The sequence below is a fragment of the Mustela erminea genome, chromosome 13 (genome assembly GCF_009829155.1).
Source record: "Mustela erminea isolate mMusErm1 chromosome 13, mMusErm1.Pri, whole genome shotgun sequence".
Lineage (NCBI taxonomy): Eukaryota > Metazoa > Chordata > Mammalia > Carnivora > Mustelidae > Mustela > Mustela erminea.
In genome coordinates, this window is record NC_045626.1 from 47186955 (window position 1) to 47209003 (window position 22049).

The window sequence follows — 22049 nt, forward strand, 5'->3', positions numbered from 1 at the left end:
CACAGCTTTGTAATTTAGCATGTACACTACAGAGTTATCACAGTCTACTTACTATTCATCACCATACAGTTGACCCTTCACCCATTTTGTCCATTCCCCAACCCCCCTTCCCCTCTAGTCTGTTACTGGATCTTTGAGTTTGGTTTGGTTTGGTTTGTTAGATTCCCCATATCAGTGAAATGACCTGTATTTGTCTTTCTCTATCTGACTTATTTTACTTAGCATAATCCCCTCAAGGTCCATCCGTGTTGTTGCAAATAGCAAGATCTCATTTTTTTAAAATAGCTGATTGGTATTCCATTGTATAAATAAATATATCACATGTTTATTCATTCATCTGTCAGTGGACATTTAGGTTGTTTACGTACCTTGATTATTGTGAATAATGCTGCTGTGAATGTAGGGGTGCATAAATCTTTTCCAATTAGTGTTTTCATTTTTTTCCTGTAACTGTTCAGGGGTAGAATATCTAGGTCATAAGGTATTTCTATTCTTAATGTTTTGAGGAATCACATAGTCTTTTCCACCATGGTTGTACCAATTTTACAGTCCCACCAACAGTATACAAGTGCTTCCCTTTCTCCACACCCTCACCAACTCTCATCATTTCTTTTCTCTTTGATAATATCCATTATAATATATTATATTATCCATTATAATATTCCCAGGTGCAGGGTGATCCCTCATGGTGATTTTGATTTGCATTTCCCTAATAGTGATCTTGAGCATGAGCATCTTTTCACGTAGCTATTGTATGTCTTGTGTGCTATCTGTATGTCTTTGAGGAAATGTCTGTTCAGATCTTCTGCCCGTTTTTTAATTGGGTTGCTTTTTTTGTTGGTGATGTTGAGTTGTATGGTTCTTTATATATTCTTGGATATCAACCCAGTTTGCCCAACATGTTATTGAAAAGACTGTCCTTTCTCTATTGTATATTCTTGGCTCATTTGTTGTAGATTAATTGTCCATACCTGTGTGGGTTTATTTCTGGGCTCTCAATTCTATTCCATTGATCTGTGTATCTTTTCTTATACCAATACCATGCTACTTTGATTACTATAGCTTTGTAAAATAGTTTGAAATGAGGGAGTGTGAGATCTCCTGCCTTGTTCTTCTAAGATTCTTTTGGCTTTTGTGGTTCCACGAAAATTTTAGAATTATTTGTTCTGTTCTGAAGTATTCCTTTGGAATTTTGATAGGCATTTTACTGAATCTGTAGATTGCTTTAGGTGATATGGACATTTTAACAGTATTCTTCCAATTCATGAGCACAGAATTGTCTTTCCATTTCTTTGTGTCTTCTTCAGTTTCTTACATCAGTGTCTTACAGTTTTCACCTTGTTGGTTAAATTTATTCCAGATTTTTTTTCTTTTTTATATAATTGGAAATGGAATTACTTTCTTAATTTCTCTTTATGATACTTCACTGGTGGTGTGGGGAAACGCCACAGATTTTTGTGTAGTGATTTTGTATCCTGTGATTTTCCTGAATTCATGTATCATATCATCTGCAAATTGTGACAGTTTAACTTTTTCCTTTCTGATTTGGATGCCTTAATTTATTTTGCCTAATTGCCGTGGCTAGGACTTCCAATACTGTGTTGAACAAAAGGGACAAGAATAGGTATCCTGTTCTCCGATGAAGAACTTTCAGCTTTCCCCATTGTGTATGATCTTAGCTGTAGGATTGTCATGATGGCCTTTATTATGTTGAGGTATGTTCCTTCAGTATCCACTTTGTTGAGATTATCCATCATAAGTAAATGTTGAATTTTGTCAACTTCTTTTTCTGCATTTATCAAGATGATCGTATAATTTTTATCTGTTATCTTTTTGATGTGAGGTATCACATTGATTGATGTACAGATGTTGAACCATCCTTGAATCCATAGGATCAGTCCCACTTGATCATGGCATGTGATCCTTTTAATGTATTATTGGATTTGGTGTGATAATATTTAGTTGAGGATTTTTGCATCTGTGTTCATAAAGGATACTGGACTGTAATTTTTTTTTTTTTTTTAATAATACCCTGGTCTGGTTTTGGTACACGGGTGATGCTGGCCTCATAAAATGTGTTTGGAAACTTTTCCTCCTCTTCAATTTTTTGGAAGACTTTGAATGTAGGTATTAAACCTTTTAATGTTTGGTGGGATTTGCCAGTGAAGCCTTCTGGTTGGTCCCTGAACTTTTGTTTGTTGGGCAGTTTTTTGATTACTGAAGACTTCCTTACTAGTAATCAGTCTTTTCATATTTCCTATTTCTTCATCATTCAGTCTTGCAAGGTTGTGTATTTCTAGGAATTCATCTATTTCTTTTAGGTTGTCCAGTTTGTTGGTTTGTAATTTTTTCATAGTAGTCTCTTATGATCCTTTGTATTTCTGCGATGTTAGTTGTCACTTCCCTTCATTTTTTATTTTGAGCCCTCTCTCTTTTTCCCTAGTCACAGACTGAAAGTGAAGAGGTGGAAAAAACGTTCCATACAAATGGAAATGGAAAGAATATTGAAGTAGCTATACTCATATCAGACAAAATAGACTTTAGAACAAAGATTGTAGAAAGAGACAAAGGAAGGCATTCATTACGTAATGATAAAGAGGTCCACCAGCAAGAAGATACAACATTTATAAAGATACGTGCACCCAACATTGGAGCACCAAAATATATAAAACACATATTAACAGACTTAAAGGGAGAAGTGGAAAGCAATAGTAGTAGGAGAATTTAATAGCCCACTTTCATCAGTGGTTGAAAAATCAATAAGGAAACATCAGTGTTAAATGACACAATAGACCAGGGGGACTTAATGGATATTGACAGCACTCCCTCTAAAAGCAGCAGAATACACATTTTCCTCTAGTGTACATGGAACTTCTGTAGGATCAATCACATGTCGGGTCACAAAACAAGTCTCTATAAATTAAAGAAGGTTGAAATCCTACCAAGCATCTTTTCTGACCACTTTATATGAAATGACAAATTAATTATAAGAGGAAACCCCACAAAAATGAGGAGATTAAACTACATGCTACTGATCAACCAGTGGGTCATTGAAGAAAATCAAAGGAGAAATTAAAAAATACCTAGAGACAAATTAAAACAGAAATATGACCTACTGATATATATGGGATGCAGCAAAAGCAGTTCTTAGAGCAAAGTTCATAGCAATACAGCCTACTTCAAGGGAGAAGAAAAATCTCAAATAATGTAACTGTAACTTTATACTGAAAGGAACTAGAAAAAGAAAAAACCAAGGCCCCAAATTAGTAGAAGGAAGGGAATAATAAAGATCAGAGCAGAAATAAATGAATTAGAGAAACTGAAAAGACAAGAGAAAGGGTCAATGAAATTAAGAGCTGGCTCTTTGTACAGAAAAAATTGACAAACCCTTAGCTGCATTCACTGCTCTTTCTGCGTCTGCAGTTTTCTCCTTTAAAACTAGAGTTGGGGGATAAAGTCTAAGGATACAGCGCTGATTAAACCAGATGAGGACGCAGGATTGGAGCTCTGGGATTCTGTCCCTGTGCCCACTCCTGTACATGTCAGTAAGGAGGAGGTAGTAAATCAGAGGGGAAAGCAGATTCGGGGCTTTCCCTGGATTAGGAAAACTTCTCCTTAAATTTCTGGGTAGTTCTTAGAAGCAGGTAGGTTTTGCTGACCCAGGAAGGGTCCAAGAGCCAAGAGAAGAGCTGTGGCTCCCTCCTCTCTGTATGTAGAGGGGATCCCCAACTGTGTGGGCTTGTGGGAGGGCACACCTCGGTGCCTGGTTGGGAGGCGAGGCAGAGGAGCAGGGGGGGTGGTTTGGAATGGCGTCAGTGGGTAGATGACTCACTAGCTCTTGCTGTGGGCCTTTTACTCTGTCAAGCCTCAGGGTTTTGTTTTTGTTTTGAAGACTAACAATACCATGTAGGATTATTGGGGTTATTAGGTAACATGATCTATGGAGAGACCTTATCACTATAGTAAAAACTCAAGAAACAGGAGCAATTCTGTGCCTTAAAGAAAATACAGCTCTTTCAGTTTGCCTCGAGTTTTAGGTCAGGATCTGGTAGACAGGCTTTACACTGGTAAGTAGCTTTCACATGCCTCTGAAATCCTTTCACCTCAAGATAATATCCAAGACTGATGGCCAATGAGTGCCTCTCCTCCTAGGGCTTTTTAGATAGGTCAGAGGTTCATCATGAGTCACTTGCAAAATGCCTAGGAAGGTCAGTAAATCTTAACTGGAAATATACCCTTGTTATATAACAAATTAATTCCCTTGCATGGGCAGAGGCTCCCAGTAACCCTGAATACAGTGGAGGTGGTGGTGGGGGTTCTGCTTTTAGAATTCTTACAGGGACAGCACCTTGTCTGGGGTAAGCCTGGGCACTCAGGAAGTTCTGTCACAGAATTAACAGACCTAACTGTCCTTTGTAAGGTCTGATAGACTTTTGGGGGGGATTTTTGCCTTTCTTAATTTTTAGTTCTTACAGATGATGAAAGAACATGAAACTGCATGGTTTGTAAACCTTCTGGTCATCCAAATAACGTGTGTGGTTTTGAGAAATCGTGTGTCTCTCTCCTGTCTGTAATTTTTACAGGCGTTTTCTTGAGGAACTTGGAACATAGGGAGGTATGGGTAGGAATTAAGCCATTAAAATGATTTTTCCTGAAGAGATCAGCAGTGGTTTACTCTCTTGACCCAAGAGCATTGAAGAAAACCTACATTCACCCCAATTTCAGATGGTTACTTTTTCCCAGTCTCTCCTACTCCTTGTTTGATGCTGCGCTCAAATACCTTATTAACATAAGTAATCAAGGGAAAATGAGGTTTTTATTTTAGCTAGTGGGCAGAAAGAAAACGACTTGCTGAATGGGTCTTTGTATTGCTTCAGTGTTTGTCATATTACCCAGAACAAAGAATCCCTCTGGTGTGAAGACAGTATGATCTCTCTTTCCTGGGTAACTCTTCCCCACCCTCCACTCCTCCCCAAAGGGAGGCTTTTCAGGGTGTTTTAAGGAGGACACGTTATCTACTGCGGAAGCCAGGGTTAGACCCATCTCTAATCTGATCGTGGGTGCCCCTTTCTGCCCTGTCACCTGTAGTTCTGTGAAAGGCATCAGCTCTCCAGCCAAATAAACTACTTGCTGTCGAAATCCTGCCCATCTTCCAAGGCCCAGTTCAAATGCTGCATTATCCGTGAGATTTGTTACCCTGTCCCCCAGCTAGAAGGCCTTCTCTCTGAGTCTCTCAATCTGTGTTTATACTGCAGCAGCAGCCTTTACCTGGGTGTTGGTCTGGACTTTTCCTCTCACCAAGAGCGATCTTGGGCGAACCAGTGATCCCCTAGAGCCTCTGTAAAATCGGGTTAACATCTATGCCTACTTCTTATGGTTCTCATGGAAAGAGAACAAAATATTGCTTGCATTCAAGTAGTAGATTGTAGGCTCCTTGAGAGCAAGGACTGTATTTTACCATTTCCAGTATGGCCAAGAGTCTCTTTTCTGAGTCACTGGGTCATTTGGCCTTCGTGGGTTTAGGTGTAGGGATTAGATAGAAGGATTCAGAGGTGGTAGAAACCAGAATTGCATTGCTTTCTGGGTGATAATCAGTAATCAACTGTGGCCCAACAAATTTTTCTTTGCTTGGACTCTGCCTCTTATTTTCAGTGTTTGGAATATTTGCTTTGGCAAGAAAACTGAGGGGAAAAAAAGAAGAAAAACTGTTTCTCATTTGTTTTGTGTTTTATATTTGACCCAAGCCTGTTTCTGATGCAAGTGTGCTATTGGGGGACTTGAGAGGGGAGTTTTAAAATTTGTTCTTTATCTTCTTATTGTCCCTTAGGCCAGAGGAACTCAAAGTTCCTGTCATTCACTACTTTCATAAATGTAAAGTGGTTTCTGTGGGCACAGTGTAGATACAAAAGTAGACCCTGTACGGAAGGCAGTCCATAAACTGTGTAAACGTTAGTAGCCTCTGTCCTTGGCTTGTTCACAGTTGACTGGAAGAAGGGGGGGTACATAAAATTACAATACGATGCAAAGTGTAGTCTAACAAAGGGAAGAACAAAATGTTTGGGCAGTCAGTTTTTGAACTGACCTTTGAAGGGTAAATTAATGCTTAACCAGGTAGACAAGAGGGAAACCGGAGAAAATGGGGGAGTTATCTAGTTGTTACGAAAAACCAATCAATTTGGTATGTAAGTTAACTCAAAACTTTTTCAAAACAATGTTCTAGATTGCAAGAAACTAAAAAAAGAGTTACCTAATTTGTGTGTAGTACTCCATTGCGAGGATACTCTGGTCTCGTTTTAACATTACAGGACCCCTCTAAAACACATGGGATTCTGTGTTTCCTGTTTTGCAGGAAATTACGGATACTAAGGATCAAATGGTGTCCCAAAGTCACATAGCTAGTAAATGGCGGAGTAAGGGCTTGAACCACGGTCTTCTGACTTGTCCTCTAAATGTATTCAAAATCTTGCTACCAGATTCTCCATGTTTAGCAGGCAAAATTGAATGAGTGTTCAGCAGCTGTTCCAGATGGCCAATAGGGCATCTCCGTCAGGGCTTGCTCCTAGCTCCATTCTGGCTTCTCCAAAAGCCACTGATGAATCAGGGATCGTTTTATCCTGCTGGCCTGTCCCTTTGTTCACCTGCCACACTGTGTGAACATTCCATAGGAAAAGACCTGTGGATGGTATACACTCCCATCAACCTTCATGGTTTTGTTTTAGTTTGTGGCTTTGGATTATTTTTCAGTGGTTGCAAATGTCTTACCAACTAGTAGTATGACCTTGGGCAAGTCCCTTCAACTGCAAGCTGGAGGGCTGATTTGAAAAGTGAAGATGAGCCGAGTCTATCTAACTAAAAAATGTATGAAGGAAACACCCATTTATAGGTATGCCTGGTGCTCTCACAGAGTATCCTTTGTTGTGTGGATCTGTTCACCCCAGGTTAGCTGTGAAACAGAGATCCAGAGATTTCCGTTAATGGAAGTCATACCAGACCAGCCTCTACCCCAGATGTGCTGCCATATTTGTTTAGTCTGCCTCCCTGACTCCAGGGAAATGGCAGGCAGCTTACTCTCTGGGTAGGATGCTCCATGTCTCTGCCTCTATCCCATCCTGCGTTGTCCTGACCGGCCAGGCCAGCCTCTCTGCTCCCTTCATAGGCCTCTCCCTACCCCTGACCTGACCCATCTTGCTGGCACTGGAGCTGGTGTGGCTCCAGGTTCTGCTGTGAGCTCTGCCCATCCAGGACAGTGGCAGAGAGGATAGGACCCGGGCCCGCACTCTGCCTGCCGAGCGGTGGCCAGCACAGGCTTCCAGCTGAGGATGCTCAGCAGTAACCAACGTGACTTGACAGCTGCCTAGAGTCGTCTGTAGGAAGATGTAAATGGTACCGTTATTCCTACAGGTGAACACGTTTGTTCCCAGAGGGACGCTCTGTATGACACTCTGAGGTGACATCTGTACAGACGGAGCTGGAGCAGCTGGGGAGTGGGGCCCGGGGACAGGATAGAGAATGTTTAATTTACTTGGCCTTCAAAATCTTCATTCTCATTACTGCTTTTGTCACTTAGGAGCCACGTGACCTCAGAGAGCCCTCCCTGAGCCTCCATTTCCTTACCTGTAAAATGCTGCCCTACTGTGCTAGAGGGTATCTGAGAAGTAGGCTAGGTGGGAGGGAAGGAATCCCCTTACTTTGTGTCTAGCACGCGGCCGATGTTCATGAAGTGTTTTCTGATGAGTTCGTTAGTCCTTGAGATTTACTGCAGCCGCCTGGAGTGCAGTACTCTGCTGCTGGTGTCCATTGCCTCTCCCCATAATCCATGTGCTTCTGTAGAGCTCCCCGTCAGGGTCTGTTTAGCCATTGCTATAGTGGCTGACATGTAGCAGAAGGGACTTTTTTTTTTTTTTTTTTTTTAAATTGCTGCACCCCTGTTATTACTGCAAGAAACTTCCCTGGCCAGTCCCGTACCAGATGGCTAAGCTCCGGAGCATGTTGTGAAATAGTCATCTGACCTGACCTTTGCAAGCAGACTCACTCCAGCCGTGTAACTCCTGAATTCGGGTGGAGAGCCAGAACAAGCAGTGGTTCTCATTTCTGAACTGCTTACGTCATCTGTTTGAACTCCTTCAGCTCATGGAGAGATTTGACGGTTCCTGCATCGGGAAGCGCAGGGGCAGATACTGCAGAGAGTTTCTGAGGAAATACAGCAGGCAGGCTCTGTGCCTGATGATTCTGCCATCTTCCTAGGGAGTCCACACAAGAGCCAGAAATGGCCCTCGGAACCTCTCTCCCCACATACCTGACGTTGAATGAATTCTCGTGAATTCTGCTTCATCCCATGGCAGGAGCCCACAGGTTCGACCTGGCCAGAGCCTGTCATTGTGAATAAAGTTTGCTCCCCGCCTCCTACAGCCATCACTTGCCTGGCGTCTGTGCTTGTTTTTGAGCTACAACAGGTTCGTTGAGTATCCTCCCCAAAGACCTTACAGCCCATAAGCCTACGATATTTCCTGTTTGGCCCTCTTCGAGAAAGAGCCCGATGAATACGGTGGGGCAGTTGGGTTGAGCCGAAAGCCAGCCTGTGCAGGGTTGTTGAGGCTTATTTGTGAAAAAGCTGTTTCAGAGTGACTTTCACTTGTCCATCTCTACTGGTTACCTGTTGGGAGGAATTAAAAGCCTACAAGACCCAGATCTAATACAGTAGCATTGGCTGTATCTGAGAAGGGGGTGCTTACTTGGCATATACCTGTGAGGCTGCAGATTTGTGATGAGCGGGGACGGAGTCCATAAGGGGAGGAGGACATAAATCCCACAGTTGTTTATTTTTAACATTTTAGGAATCGGTAAAATTTTAAAACGCTCCAATAAGATGGTTCTTGTGGTTATAAATAGCTCTGTATGCCTGGTCAGTGTCCACGAGACCTACTGTGAAGAATCATTACCTTTTGGGTTCGGATCTCTGGGCCCAGAGCGCCGCCTTAACGAGACGTGTCACGTGGCTGTCAGACCCAAAGTTTCTGATTCTGTTTGCCCTGGAGGTTGGTCATGCTTCTCTGTTCCGTCTGAATGTGGTGACTGACAGCATGCTCGCTCTCTGCAGTCCTTGCCAGTGGGCTTTTCTCCTGTGTGAAGGACGTCTGAACTCATGTCTCCTGGCGAAACACACAGGGTATGAAACGGACAGCTTTTAGGTGGACAGCTCAGTGACCCGAAGGACGGCCGGTTCGTGCAGCCACCAGCCGTCTCCAGACCTGAGCTCAGGTTTGGTCAGACACGCTTTGGGCCCCAGCAGACCACAGACATTGCTAGGTTTGTTTCCGCATTGCTTCCCCAAGTGGGCTTTACGGATGTGAAGTCAGCAGCAGGCATTCTCGAAGCCTAGTAAAGGCAGTGTTCAGCCACACCTCACTTTTTGAAAAGCAGGTGCTTTGCCTAGAAAGGAGGCATGTGCTGTGTGTGAGCTGCTGGTTGCACAGTGCATTCTTGCTCTCAGCGTCAGCGCTTGCTGCCTGGACATCCCGAGGATGCTAAGGTGCACCTGTCATCTTGGTCTGTAAAGTCCTGACCACCGGCTGTGCGGTGGCCATTTGGAGACTGGAAATCCAGTCATTCCAACGCCAGCTAGGATCTTGGTGAGATGAGAGATGAGCGTGGCCCAGCCAGGGGTGACCCTGGGAGGAGCGTGTGGCATAAGGAACTCTGGCTTCCGGAACAGCCAGGAAGCAGCCAGGCCTTGGGTGGGGTCTGGCTTGGCCATTTTTAGGTGTGGCCTCAGATGAGTCACTCTACCTGAGTAACCAGCAGTTTGCTCTTCTGTACAAGGGTGTTGTTCCAGTACCAGCCCTCCAGATCTGAGGATTGAGGGATCCAATGCCTGGATGCTGGGAGAGGCGGCCGCATACCCTCCGGGGAGCCACTGGACCAGTGGAGCTCAGGGAGGGGAGGGGCTGTGCTTGCCTGGGTCCCGCAGGCCCACCAGGACCCCAGGGGAGGTGGTGGTCAAGGAGTGGCTTTGTCGGGTAACAGGAGCATGGGGAGTGTCGGGGAGGGAGACACAAAGGCACAGGGCTAGGCAGGTCCCCCTCAGTGTGGGACAGAAGGTATGGAGGGGTGGGACATGAGCGTGCACACCGGAGTCAGGTGGGGCAGCTGGCGCTTATCTCACAGGCCGCAGGAAGGTGGATGGAGGTATCGGAGCATCCGAAAGCTCTGGCACCCCAGCTCAGGAAGAGCCCAGCTGGTGGCTGTGTAGGAGGTGGTAGGGGTGGGTCGGGGGTGGCCCGCAGGGGAGTAGTGCACAGGGGAACAAACGGTGGCTGTGGGCTCAGCAGGGAAGGAAGGGACACAGAAAGGGTACCTGCACTGGGAGCTTCCCAGGAGGAGAGATTGGCAGTGGAGGAAGGACTGGTTTCCTTTGGAAGCCTGGGATTGTGGGGCAGGTCACGAGAAGTGCAGCTGGAGAGGCATCGGGGTCGTTTGGCCAAGAGGGAGGATGAAATCGGAGCGGAGTTTATCGGTAGGAGCCGACGAAAGGATGCACAGGGATGCGCGAAGAGATGAGGTCGAGCAGGTCGAAGAGACGGTCAGGTGGTGGAGGCCCCTGAGGAGGCTGAGAAATGCCGCACCAGCACCAGCTGGTTTTCAGGTTTTCAGCCCATGGTGATCAGAGGGAGGGGAGGCGAGAGAGAGCTGAGGGGGGAAAGGAGGGCTCCCCACCAGCACAGCTGTGCAAGTTTGTGCACCCATGCCTGTGCCTCCTGCAAGGTAGGGCGGGGAGGCGGTGTGGTGCTAGACTGAGGACCCAAGTTATGCAGTTGATTACACTTTATTCAGAGTCTCTTTCTGCAACTGGAATGTTCTGGTTTGAATTGTGACTCTGCCACTCTTACACAAATCAGCTTCTCTGTGCCTCCCATTTCCTCATCTGTAAAATGGGTATGATAGCACCTCTGTCATCAGCTTGTTCATCAGGATTAATTGCATTAATATATGAAGAGCAGTGAAACAGTGCCTAACACATAAGCAAATGGCTTGTAAGTGGCTTTGGGCCCCACTGGGTTGGGGGTGCTTCTAGAGGCAGGACAACCTTGGGAAGCAAACCTAGAAGGATTGAGTCAAGCACAATTTTCCTGAGCCCAAAGAAATGTCAGGTGTTTTACTTCAGGTCTTTAGGTCCTTTACTGAGGTCCCAGCAGTTAGACGACAGTAATCATTTCTTGCGTTGGATTGTATAGTGCTTTTGAGTTTACCAAGTACTTCCATATATAGTCCCATATCCGATCTTCGCAGCAAACCTGTGAGATTGGCAGCCGTTATGAGCCATTCGCAGGGAGCAGAACTGCTCGGCCCAGGCCGGGGACCTGCCCCACGTGCCGTCAGGCTCGGCGTGCACGCTGATTGAGAGCCTCCCGGGTTCTGAGGATCAGAACCTGGGGCTCCTGACCTTCCCCCACTCCCCTGTCCATCTCTATTTTGCCAGACTATGGAAACTTCGCGTTGAAATAAGAGCTGTGGGTTATAAAGGATGACTGCGAACCACAGTGCCCTCGGCCTTTATTTTCTTTCATAGCGCTGAACGCTGAGGAAAGGGAACGGAGACTCCACACCCGCCTCCCATTAGTCATGCCAGAGTTGTGGTTTGTTGGCTGGGTTTCTGTCACTCTGGTGGGTGACTTGCCAGAGTGCCCCAGGCCTGGGCCTGCTTGCCCGTTGGGTCTGTTGAGCATTCTGCCAGGGCTGGGGGTGAGGGGCCACTTGTATTTAAATGTCAGTCTCAGCAGTTATGCCTCCTTCTTTGCAAAAAAGGCAAAAAGCCTTTTCAAATGTCAGTAGATGGATAATTTCCTTTTAATTGTAAAACTGGAGTTTGGGAAAAAGCAGTACTTTCCCTGGAATCACTAGGTTGTGGCCTAATTGCTGCGATTCTTTTTAAATCAAAATAGTGGTGGAATTTTGCAACTTCTAGGCAAAGGTTTGATATGTGGCATTGTTGAATACTTGTCACTTCCTCCTTTGTATAATTTCCCTTCCTTGTGAGTAAACATATATTTTAATGAGTCCTGATAGGTGTAAGTGATGGTGTCTGTTTTAAAATATCTGGAGCGGGGGGTGCCTGGGTGGCTCAGTGGGTTAAGCTGCTGCCTTCGGCTCAGGTCGTGATCTCAGGGTCCTGGGATCGAGTCCCGCATCGGCCTCTCTGCTCAGCAGGGAGCCTGCTTCCTCCCTTCTCTCTCTGCCTGCCTCTCTGCCTACTTGTGATCTCTCTCTCTGTCAAATAAATGAATAAATAAATAAAAATTAAAAAAAATAAATGAAATATCTGGAGGGGCGCCTGGGTGGCTCAGTGGGTTAAAGCCTCTGCATTTGGCTCAGGTCATGATCCCAGGGTGCTGGGATCGAGCCCCATGTCAGGCTCTCTCCTCTGCAGGGAGCCTGCTTCCTCCTCTTTCTTGCCTGCCTCTTTGCCTACTTGTGATCTCTGTCTGTCAAATAAATAAATAAAATCTTTTTAAAATAAAATATCTGGAGAATGAGAGGCACTGGGTGCTTAGTCGGTTAGGCATCTGACTCTTGGTTTCGGCTCGGGTTGTGATCTCAGCGTCTTGGGGTGGAGGCCTACAGCAGACTCCACAGTCAGCTGGGAGTCTGCTTGGGATTCTCTTCCTCTCCCTCTGACCTTCCTGCGCTTATGCACTCTCTCTCAAATAAATAAATAAATCTTAACATATCTGAAGAATGAATTAAGTCTTTCTGAGCCCTTTGATTCCCCTGCACATACACACCCCAGCCTCCTGTGAGCTGTTTTTTCTTTCATGTTTTTAGCATTTCAGGAGCCCTTGGGAAGATTTGTATCTTGATGCCAGAGACCAGCAAATAGACTGACCTCCTTGCCTATGTGTGGGTCATATGCCACTGATGCTGGAGAGAATTCACTCTGTGACTTCTATTCAGATTTTTTTTAATGGCTTTTCTGTGAAGTGTCCTGGGAGTCATGGTTGCTTCTGGATAGCTTTTGTTTCCCTGTGGGACAGATGACTGCAAGCCCGTGCAGGCCTGTGGCCCTGGTCAGCGTGGCCGAGCTCGCTGACATGCTGATTCACGCTGCACCCTCCTCCCCTTCCCAGCTTTCTGACAGCCTTGTGACTCTCACATGGGGAATATGAGTGGCCCTTGAGAAACCTCCATGGAAGAGTAGAACATTTTTCTTTGAAGATTGCTGAGGTGGTTTTCCTTAAAGTTAGCACATGCCTTGCTTTCTCCTTAAATCTTGAGGACAAGATGTTTATTCTCATTCTTTCTTAGGGTTTGTTGGTGTTCTGGGTTTTGCTTTTCATGTTACTCATGAAGTGCTGATACTATTTAACCTAAATATATGTGGAAATGTTCCTTTGTTATTTGGAGCTAGTTTCACATGCAGATGTGCAAAAGTAGGGCCTTAATAATTGCATATCACATACTATCTTGCTTTTTTCCCTCTACATGGATTTTTAGTGATCTTTCAGGACGTATAGCTTCCTTTCATCAACAAATTAGCAGGAAGTAGAAATCATGTAAATAATTTCTAGGACCTCCTTAACTGACTGTCTTGATAAGCCCATTGTGGGCATCTGGTCTATTTTAACTATTATTTTTCAAAATATTAACTACCGGGGCGCCTGGGTGGCTCAGTGGGTTAAAGCCTCTGCTTTCAGCTCAGGTCATGATCCCAGAATCCTGGGGTCATGTGATCTCTGTCAAATAAATTAAAAAAAAAAAAAAAATTAACTACCCAGTGCCTTTTGCTGCCACTTCAATTTATGGGTAACGTTGGAAGGTTCTGTACTGGTGTTTCGCTGTTGAAATTTCCCTTAGCCTTTGAGGCCCTGATGGATGGAGTTTTGTGTCGACTCTGTAGGTGTTGGCACAGTCCTGTGTGTGGTATGGAGAGTGTGGAATTGCATCTGGAGACAAGAGGTACAACTGCCAATACTCGGGGCCACCAAAACCCTTGCCGAAGGACGGGTATGACTTAATGCAGGTAAGTTTGCTGTTGGTGGCACTGGGAACACAAGATGCTAATCGGAGATCCTCTGTAATTATCCCATAAATATCGGTGGTGGGGTGGGGCTGAAACTAACAGGCTTAAATCTTATCCCAAACGCTTATCTGGGGTGCACCAGGGCACAGAAGATAACATAATTCTGGGGTGGAATTTCCCCGGGGCTGACTTTATGCCTTTCTCATCGTTTCCCCACAACAAGTTACTACTGAGGGACTGACCTTGGTACCTAAGTCTGGCTCTTTGCAGCTTCTTGAAAATGTACTAGAAGTTTGCTTTTTTTTTTCTCCCCCTGGTTCTTGGGTTTCACAACTCAAATCAGCGAGGCCGTTAGGTGCCTATGACTCCTTTGTCCTCGGTTTAGTGATTCCTCCATTTTCCACCCAGAATCTGTGAGCTTCGGTTACTACCAGGATTCTGTTCTCTGCTGTCCTGCTTACCATTCCTGATACACAGCAACATTAGAGAAGAACTAGAAAAATCCAGGAGATAAGACTGGTTCTAGAGCCTTAAGTAATGTAAAATCAAGTTGACACAGGGCACCAGGCCTCCTGGACCTACACGCTGCTTTCATCAGAATTATGAAAGACATCTGACTTTCCTGGGAATAACCAGTGGAAGTAGTAAATAGCATTTGGGTTAAACTTAAACATAAAACTTAAGAGATAAAACTGACTGTCAAGGGAGGAGAGTGAGCTTCCAAATAAGAAAAAAATTTGAGGAGCACCTGGGGGGCTCAGTCGGTTTAAGCATCTATCTTCAGCTCAGGTCATGATCTCAGGGCCTTGGGATCGAGCCCCACATTGGGCTCCCTGCTCAGCAGGGAGTCTGTTCTCCCTGAGAACAGACTGAGAGCTTGTGCTCGTTCTCTCAAATAAATGAATAAGAATCTTTAAAAAAAAAATTTTTTTTAAATATTTCTACTGCCTCTATTTTTGCCACTCCCTCTTTTATAAATAATAACTTTGTTAGCCTTTTATTGTTTTAAACATTGTATTTACTTATTTATTTGAGAGAGAGACTGAGAGGGTGCACGCACACAGGTGGAGGGAGAGGGAGAAACATACTCCCCATTGAGCAGGGAGCCTGAGCCCCAGCCTGAGCCCCAGCCTGACCTGGACTCAATCCCAGTACCCTGGAATCATGACTTGGGCCCAAGACAGACGCTTAACTGACTGAGCCACCCAGCCGCCCCCAATTTGAAAGCCTTTTAAAAGAATCCTGCAAGAACTTTGCAGACACCTATCTTGCTTACCTAAAAAAAGGACTGTGTGAATAAAATGGTCTTATTTCTTTGAGGAATGTGTATCCTTATTTGATTTTGCTGCTGTGATAACTGTGCTTTCTCACCCAAAAGGAGCTCTGCCCGGGCTTCTTCTTTGACAACGTCAGCGTGTGCTGCGACGTGCAGCAGCTGCGGACCCTGAAGGATAGCCTGCAGCTGCCCCTGCAGTTTCTGTCCAGGTAGGCTGGCCACCCAGCATGCACACAACAGCGGGTCTCGAGCACTTGTTAACCAGGGGCATTCTGATTTCCTCCTAAAAGTTAGTTTTTATGTTGTTTCAATATAATATATTTCAATAATATAAGTCGTAGCCTTAGGACTTCTCAGAAATCGAGCATAAATTCTTGATAAAGTAAGAGTCACCAGAGTTCATCGTCTTTCCAGTTCCGTGCAGAGCAGAGGCGTGGGCTTCCTCTGAGACGGCCCCATCCCAAGGGGCTTTGCACTGTGAACTGGGTCCTTTCACTCTCGAGCCTCTGGGTGCTGTGCAGAGGAGGAGAGGTTCAGGTGGTCCTGCCATGTCTGTGACCAGAGATTCCCCCCTTCACGAGGTCCTCTGCGTGGCTGTCCTCCCCTCCCTGCCCCTGGATGGCACAGGGCTCTCTCCCCCTGCAGTGACTTGAGATGCTAGAGTCCCAGCCATCCTTAGAGCTGGCCTTTGGTAGCTGTCAACAGGATTGTTCTGGCAGAGTTGGCTGGTTTTGTCAAAATTAGTCCACTCTCCAGGCCGTTCTCTATGCCCAGGGCTGTGAAAAGGGTTGCATGGTAGATGTTCTTCTTGAAGCTAACTCACTGGTTCTCAAATGTGCAAAAGAGCAAGCTGGTGGGGGGTCTGTAGAACAGCACCTCATGGTATCTTTCTAAATTTTTTACCCTGATAAAGGTGGGTGGGAGGGACATGGGAAGAAGGGAAGCCCTCGTCTGTGTGCATAGCATGGCGGGTGACAGGACAGTCGGCATCCACTGAGGAAACCCTGCTTCTTCCCAGAGGTGTAAGTTGGCAATATGGAGTGGAAAACCACCCCTAAACTGTCCTTTCAGGGCAGCCTACTGTAGAGTAGATCAGAAAGTTGAGAATCTCGTCAGTCCAGCACACCCCACGGAAGGCTAGGGGATGTTGATGGAGCGAGGCTGGAGCCCTCATTCAGTCAGAATACATTTATTTAGCACCCCCTCTAGACAGGCGCTACAGACATAAGGATAACCAAGATCAAGAGATAACCAAATGTTCCTCCGGTTGTCAGCTCTCTTTGTAATAGCGAATCACGAGAAGCCAACATAAGGAATATGGTACAACTATCAAAATCGATGATTGCAGAGATTAAATGTGGTAACATGGCAAGAGTTCGTAATCCATAGAACGTGGTTGAAATCCATGCACCCCAGGAGCAGTTTCCGTTAGGATGGTGTAATTGTGGTTCCTGTGCTTGTCACAGGAAAGCACGGGATTCCTGAAGGCATGTCTGCTCCCTCACTAGACCAGGGGCATTGCAGGACCACCCCCCCCCCATTCTGTGTTCTGTGTCCTTGGCACCTGGACTGGATCAGAGTTGAGAGTGACTGCGATTTGGCTGTGCTGTGAGAATGCCCGTGTAATGAAGCAGCAGTTTCTGTAGATACCAGTGAATCCGACTGGGGAGCCAGTTCTGCCACCCAACAGGTCAACATTAGGAGCTTCAGCCGTGAACCTGAAGGAGAGCAGTCTGTAGTTCTCATGAAAACCCATGGCTTCTGCAGTGCATACAGTCGGAGAACGCCTCCGCTGTCCTTACAGCTTCTCCTCAAGCCGCAGGGAAATCCTCTTGTGTTTAGAGAGGGCCAAGGGGTTACCTGGGGCTTGAAAAAAGCCCTTCCGTAGGAAGGTGAATAGTCTAACGTGTGAGTCTCATTTTTCCCTCATTTTTCTTCTTCATCAGAATTGTCACCGTGACGCTCCCTAGTTGCTTTAGCTTCAATACAAATCATACTCCTGTATTACAAAGCACAGAAGCATTTTTCTCTTTCTGAAATTACACCTGGACAACATATGTGTAGTACTTGGGGCAGTTTTTAAAGAGACCTCTGACTTTGGGTTGAGAATGTCTGGGTTTAAGACGTCCTTTGGTAATTTATTTGTCGTTTTATTATAAGTTTTAAATGGTCTTTGCTTCTTGTAAATTGTGTTTTTGCTGGCCCTATTATCTGTGAGATCAGACAAAATATAGTTTATTTTTTCTTTAGATGTCCATCCTGTTTTTATAACCTAATGAACCTGTTTTGCGAGCTGACGTGTAGCCCCCAGCAAAGTCAGTTTCTGAATGTTACAGAAACTGAAGATTATGTTGATCCTGTTACAAACCAGACGAAAACAAACGTAAAAGAATTACAGTACTATGTTGGAGAGAGTTTTGCCAATGGTGAGTAAACTTCTTATTATTCCTTTTTTTATAGTTGATCAGGGCAGTGGATTTATTTGTTCCTTTCGGTTGTTAGCTATGTGAAAGGGATAATTTTTAATTCCGTTGGCCCATGAAACAGGAAGTGTTGCTTCGTGTGTATCTAGACTTGAGCTACAACCCATAAAACAATCTCTTTAAAGTATTTGCTTAACTCCTTCCTAAGTTTCTACATAGAAATTTTTAGGGCATGCGAACTTATTTCTGTACACTTTAGAAGCCGTTAGACCTTTTTTCTAGTGGATTTGAATCGTGTAACTTCTGAGTTGTTGCAAAACTTAAGGAGAGGTTGTGGAAGGGAAAGTAGAGGAGGGGAGGTTTGACTATGAAGAAACACATCACCATAAGGGACAGTAAGCAGGTACAACATCAGGAGAAAGGGAACTACAGCAACTAGAAATCATAGGACAGTCTGAGAAAGACCTTCTAGCATTTGTTGAAAGTGATTGAAATCAAAGAGTTCTGATGTTGAGGTTGTTAAGCGCAGTGAGGCTTGTTTAATACTGTGACAGTGGGTACGATCATGATACATTTGCCAAAACTCATAGAATGTATTGTACCTAGTGTGAACCCCAAAATAGACTATGGGCTTTGGGTGACAGTGGTCCGTCATCATAGGTTTATCAGATGAAACGAATGCACCACTGGGCACTGTTGATGGTGGCGAGGTTGCGCTTGTGAGCAGGAGTTATACGAGAATTCTGCCCAATTTTACTGTGAACCTAAAACTCCTCTTTAAAAAAAAAAAATATTTGAGAGAGTGAGCAGAGAGTACAAGTGGGGAGGGGGAGGGGCAGAGGGAGCCAGAAAAGCAGACTCACTGCTGAGTGGGACCCAGATGAGGGGCTCAACCTGAGCCCAAGGCAGATGCCCAGCCGAGCCACCCAGGCACCCCATCTAAAACTCCTTTTTAAGAAGTCCATTAAAAAATAAATAGGGGCACCTGGGCGGCTCAGTCAGTTGGATGTCTGCCTTGGGCTCAGGCCATGATCTCAGGGTCCTGGAATCAAGCCCCGAATCAGGCTCCCCACTCAGTGGGGAATCTGCTTATCCCTCTCCCTCTGCCCCTCCCCCTACTCATGCTTGCTCACACTCTCATAAATAAATAAATAAAATCTCATAAAAAATAAGTAATTAGAGGCACTAAATGCTAACTCAGAGGGGAATGGATAAACATTGGAGCATAGTCATAGTCTATAGAATAGTTAAAACTGTTAAATGTGTGAATTAGTTGTATGAGTCGAATGACCTAAAAAACTGAAAATAAGTTACAGGATATATGTAGCATGTTTTTTATACTAAATAGTACTGCATATCTATTGATACAACATACCATAAAAATACATAAATGTGCATAGGAAACATCAAATTCAGGTTGTGGTTTACCTTCAGGAAGGGCAAGTATTCATAGGGAAGGGGTTCAGGGGACTTCAGATAGGTGAACTATACGGTAGGCCAATTCTATTTCAATAAAACTGTTTAAAAAATCCATATATAAATATAGCATAGAAAAACTATAGAACTCCAAAGACTAGTCTCTTAAAAAGAAGTAGAAAAAAGATAGGAATTGTTTCAAAAGAATGCCATTTGGAGATTTCCTGACCAGCAGTGACAGAGGCCGGAAGGTAGTGGAATCCTCATGTTCCTAAGGAGGTCACTCCACCCGAACTGCCTTTCAGGAGTGAGGGTAAAACACAATGAATTTATTAAGTTTCTCCTTAGAGTTAGAGAAGATCCTGGGATGTTTCTAACAAGTAGGTGTGCTGTCTAAAATGGGGTGTCTCTCAATCGGATGGGGGCCCCCGACTGTGGGACGAGGGCCAGCAGGAAGCCAGTGGCACGGACAGTGAAAAAAATCACCTAAGGCAGAATAAAGGGGATAGAAGTCTGCAGGGTGGGAGCGGGGGAGCAGCAGGCTGGACAGCAGAGGAGAGAGGGGCTGTCTTCAAGGAGGCAGTGGCTGGGGGCTGCTTTTAAAGGGAGGAGATGAGGCGGTATGGGCAGTATGGAACTCTCCCTTTGTTGGTATCTGGGCCTGGTTGTAAGTAGCCCGCTGGTCAGTTAGGGCTTGGGGGTAGGGGGCGGGTCACCTGCTGGCCCCTGGAGCAGGCCCCTGCTCCAGCCTGCCGCCTGTGGCCAGTGGCCTCTGTGGTGGGCACTGGTAAGTGAGTGTTAATACCGGACCCATTACGGCTCCTTTTTTATGTGCAAGAGGTCATTGACATTGCCCTTATTTCGCGTGTTGTCTTTATGTGCACTAAAACAGAGACAAAAGAGAGCAGTAGTAGGTTCATTCACACGTGACCTCTGCCCTAAAACCAGATTCCTCCTCAGAGTTCCAAACTCTTCAGCGGTGGGGTTTCCTGCCCCAGATTTGTGGAACCAGCTTCACTGACTGCAAGACACTAGGGCTCTTGCTTCTCCTTCCTCAGCCTCCGCTCGTTCTTCTCTGCAGTGGTAGTAAGACTTATCTGAGCGTCGGGGATCATGTAAAGCCTTTCTGTGTATTTTTTATGTTTAAGTTCCTTGGAATGTAGCCCAGCGTGTTGCTGGCAGGGTGATAAGTCTGTGTCAGGGATAATCTCCACTCCTGCCCTGGGTGTTTACTGTCCCACCCACCGGCCAGGGGCTTCTGGGTGCAGGGCCGATGGCTGCGTCCGCATTCGAGGTGCCTTTTGTAAGATCGCCCCCCCCCACCCCTTGACGAAAGCAGCATGGTGTCTCAGCCCTTTGCCCTCCTTCCTCTGCCAGCCATGTACAACGCCTGCCGGGACGTGGAGGCCCCCTCCAGTAATGACAAAGCCCTGGGGCTCCTGTGTGGGAAGGACGCCGGGGCCTGCAACGCCACCAACTGGATCGAGTACATGTTCAATAAGGACAACGGCCAGGCGCCTTTTACCATCACGCCCATTTTCTCAGGTAGACTCCCAAGCCCAGGAACCTTAATCTGCAACAGGAAGATAAACAAATTCAGGTAACTAGTTCCTGGACTTTCCAGGAGTGAGAGAGCTAAGTGGAACATTCTCTCCCCGCCCCTGGTTAATTGAGGGGGCTGGCAAGGAGCATGGAGGAGGAGGAATTGCCTTCAGGTGTTGCTACCCAGTTGTAAGAATGAGTCTGGGTTTTTGTTTTCTATTAAAACAAAAAACAAAAAACCCGAAGCATTACAGAGGACTTTTAAGGAGCCCCGCGATCCTAGTAGACTCACTCCTCCATGGAGTTGTACCGTGGAATGTGGGGTGCTCCGACCTCGGGGACAAATCTGTGCCCGAAGTTATTGGCAGAAACTCACACTTCTGCAGGACAAGGCAGTAAAACCTCATGCAATCACACAGAAGCCTCCCATCCTTTTTGCTCTTACGGTGGTCCATGTGTCGTCCGTGTGCTTTATCACTGGGTTTCAATATCATCGAATGCAGAATTTGTCATTTGTATCCCTAAGATATTCATTCAAGCCCATCCCCCTTGCAGATCTTCCGGCCCATGGGATGGAGCCCATGAACAACGCCACCAAGGGCTGTGACGAGTCTGTGGACGAGGTCACGGGGCCGTGCAGCTGCCAAGACTGCTCGGCCGTGTGTGGCCCCAGGCCCCAGCCGCCACCCCCTCCAGCTCCCTGGAGAATCTTGGGCCTGGACGCCATGTACGTCATCATGTGGACCACCTACATGGCGTTCTTGCTTGTCTTCTTTGGAGCAGTATTTGCCGTGTGGTGCTACAGGTGAGCAGTTCCGTGTGATCCCCAGGGCGAGAAGAGCGGGGTGATCCAGGTGGCCCTTCCAGCTTGCGCCTGGCAGTTCTTGGTTAATGAAACCAAGAAACAAGTATCACATGAATACACTCTGTGATTGTGTGTGTCCTGGGTTTAATTAGTAGGCAGTCAGAGGCCTGCTGAGGCATTTAAACATTTGAAGTTGGTTTCGTGATTTATTCAAATCGCTGATTGATTTTTAAAGCACTGTGCATTAATCACCCATTCTTTAACAGCCCGTCTTAGCTGAATCTGATTTAAATCTGATCAAATGCAATACTGTCTACAATTCTTTTAGATTCACAATGAGGAAGTACATTTTCTTTAACTTTCATTTTGAAATAATGCTAGACTGAACAGGAGGGTGCAAAAAATAGTTTATATATATCCTTTACACAGCTTCCCTTAATGCTACGACTTCCATCACTCATAGTATATATTTATCAGAACTGCAGAAACAACGCTGGTGTAACTGTATTAGCTAAACCACACACTTCGTTCAGCTACTACCACGAAAACCTTCCTCTGCCGCTCTTGTTCTAT

At 45.6% G+C, this 22049-nt stretch overlaps 1 protein-coding gene across 1 annotated transcript in view; it reads left to right on the forward strand.

The window, feature by feature from the left end:
* The window catches only part of NPC1 (NPC intracellular cholesterol transporter 1), a 48498-nt gene that overhangs the window by 1478 nt on the left and 24971 nt on the right, over positions 1 to 22049 (forward strand). The window contains 5 exon segments of the mRNA XM_032309181.1: positions 13892 to 14014; positions 15393 to 15499; positions 17541 to 17716; positions 20507 to 20674; positions 21227 to 21476. Coding sequence (XP_032165072.1) covers positions 13892 to 14014; positions 15393 to 15499; positions 17541 to 17716; positions 20507 to 20674; positions 21227 to 21476 — 824 coding nt within the window.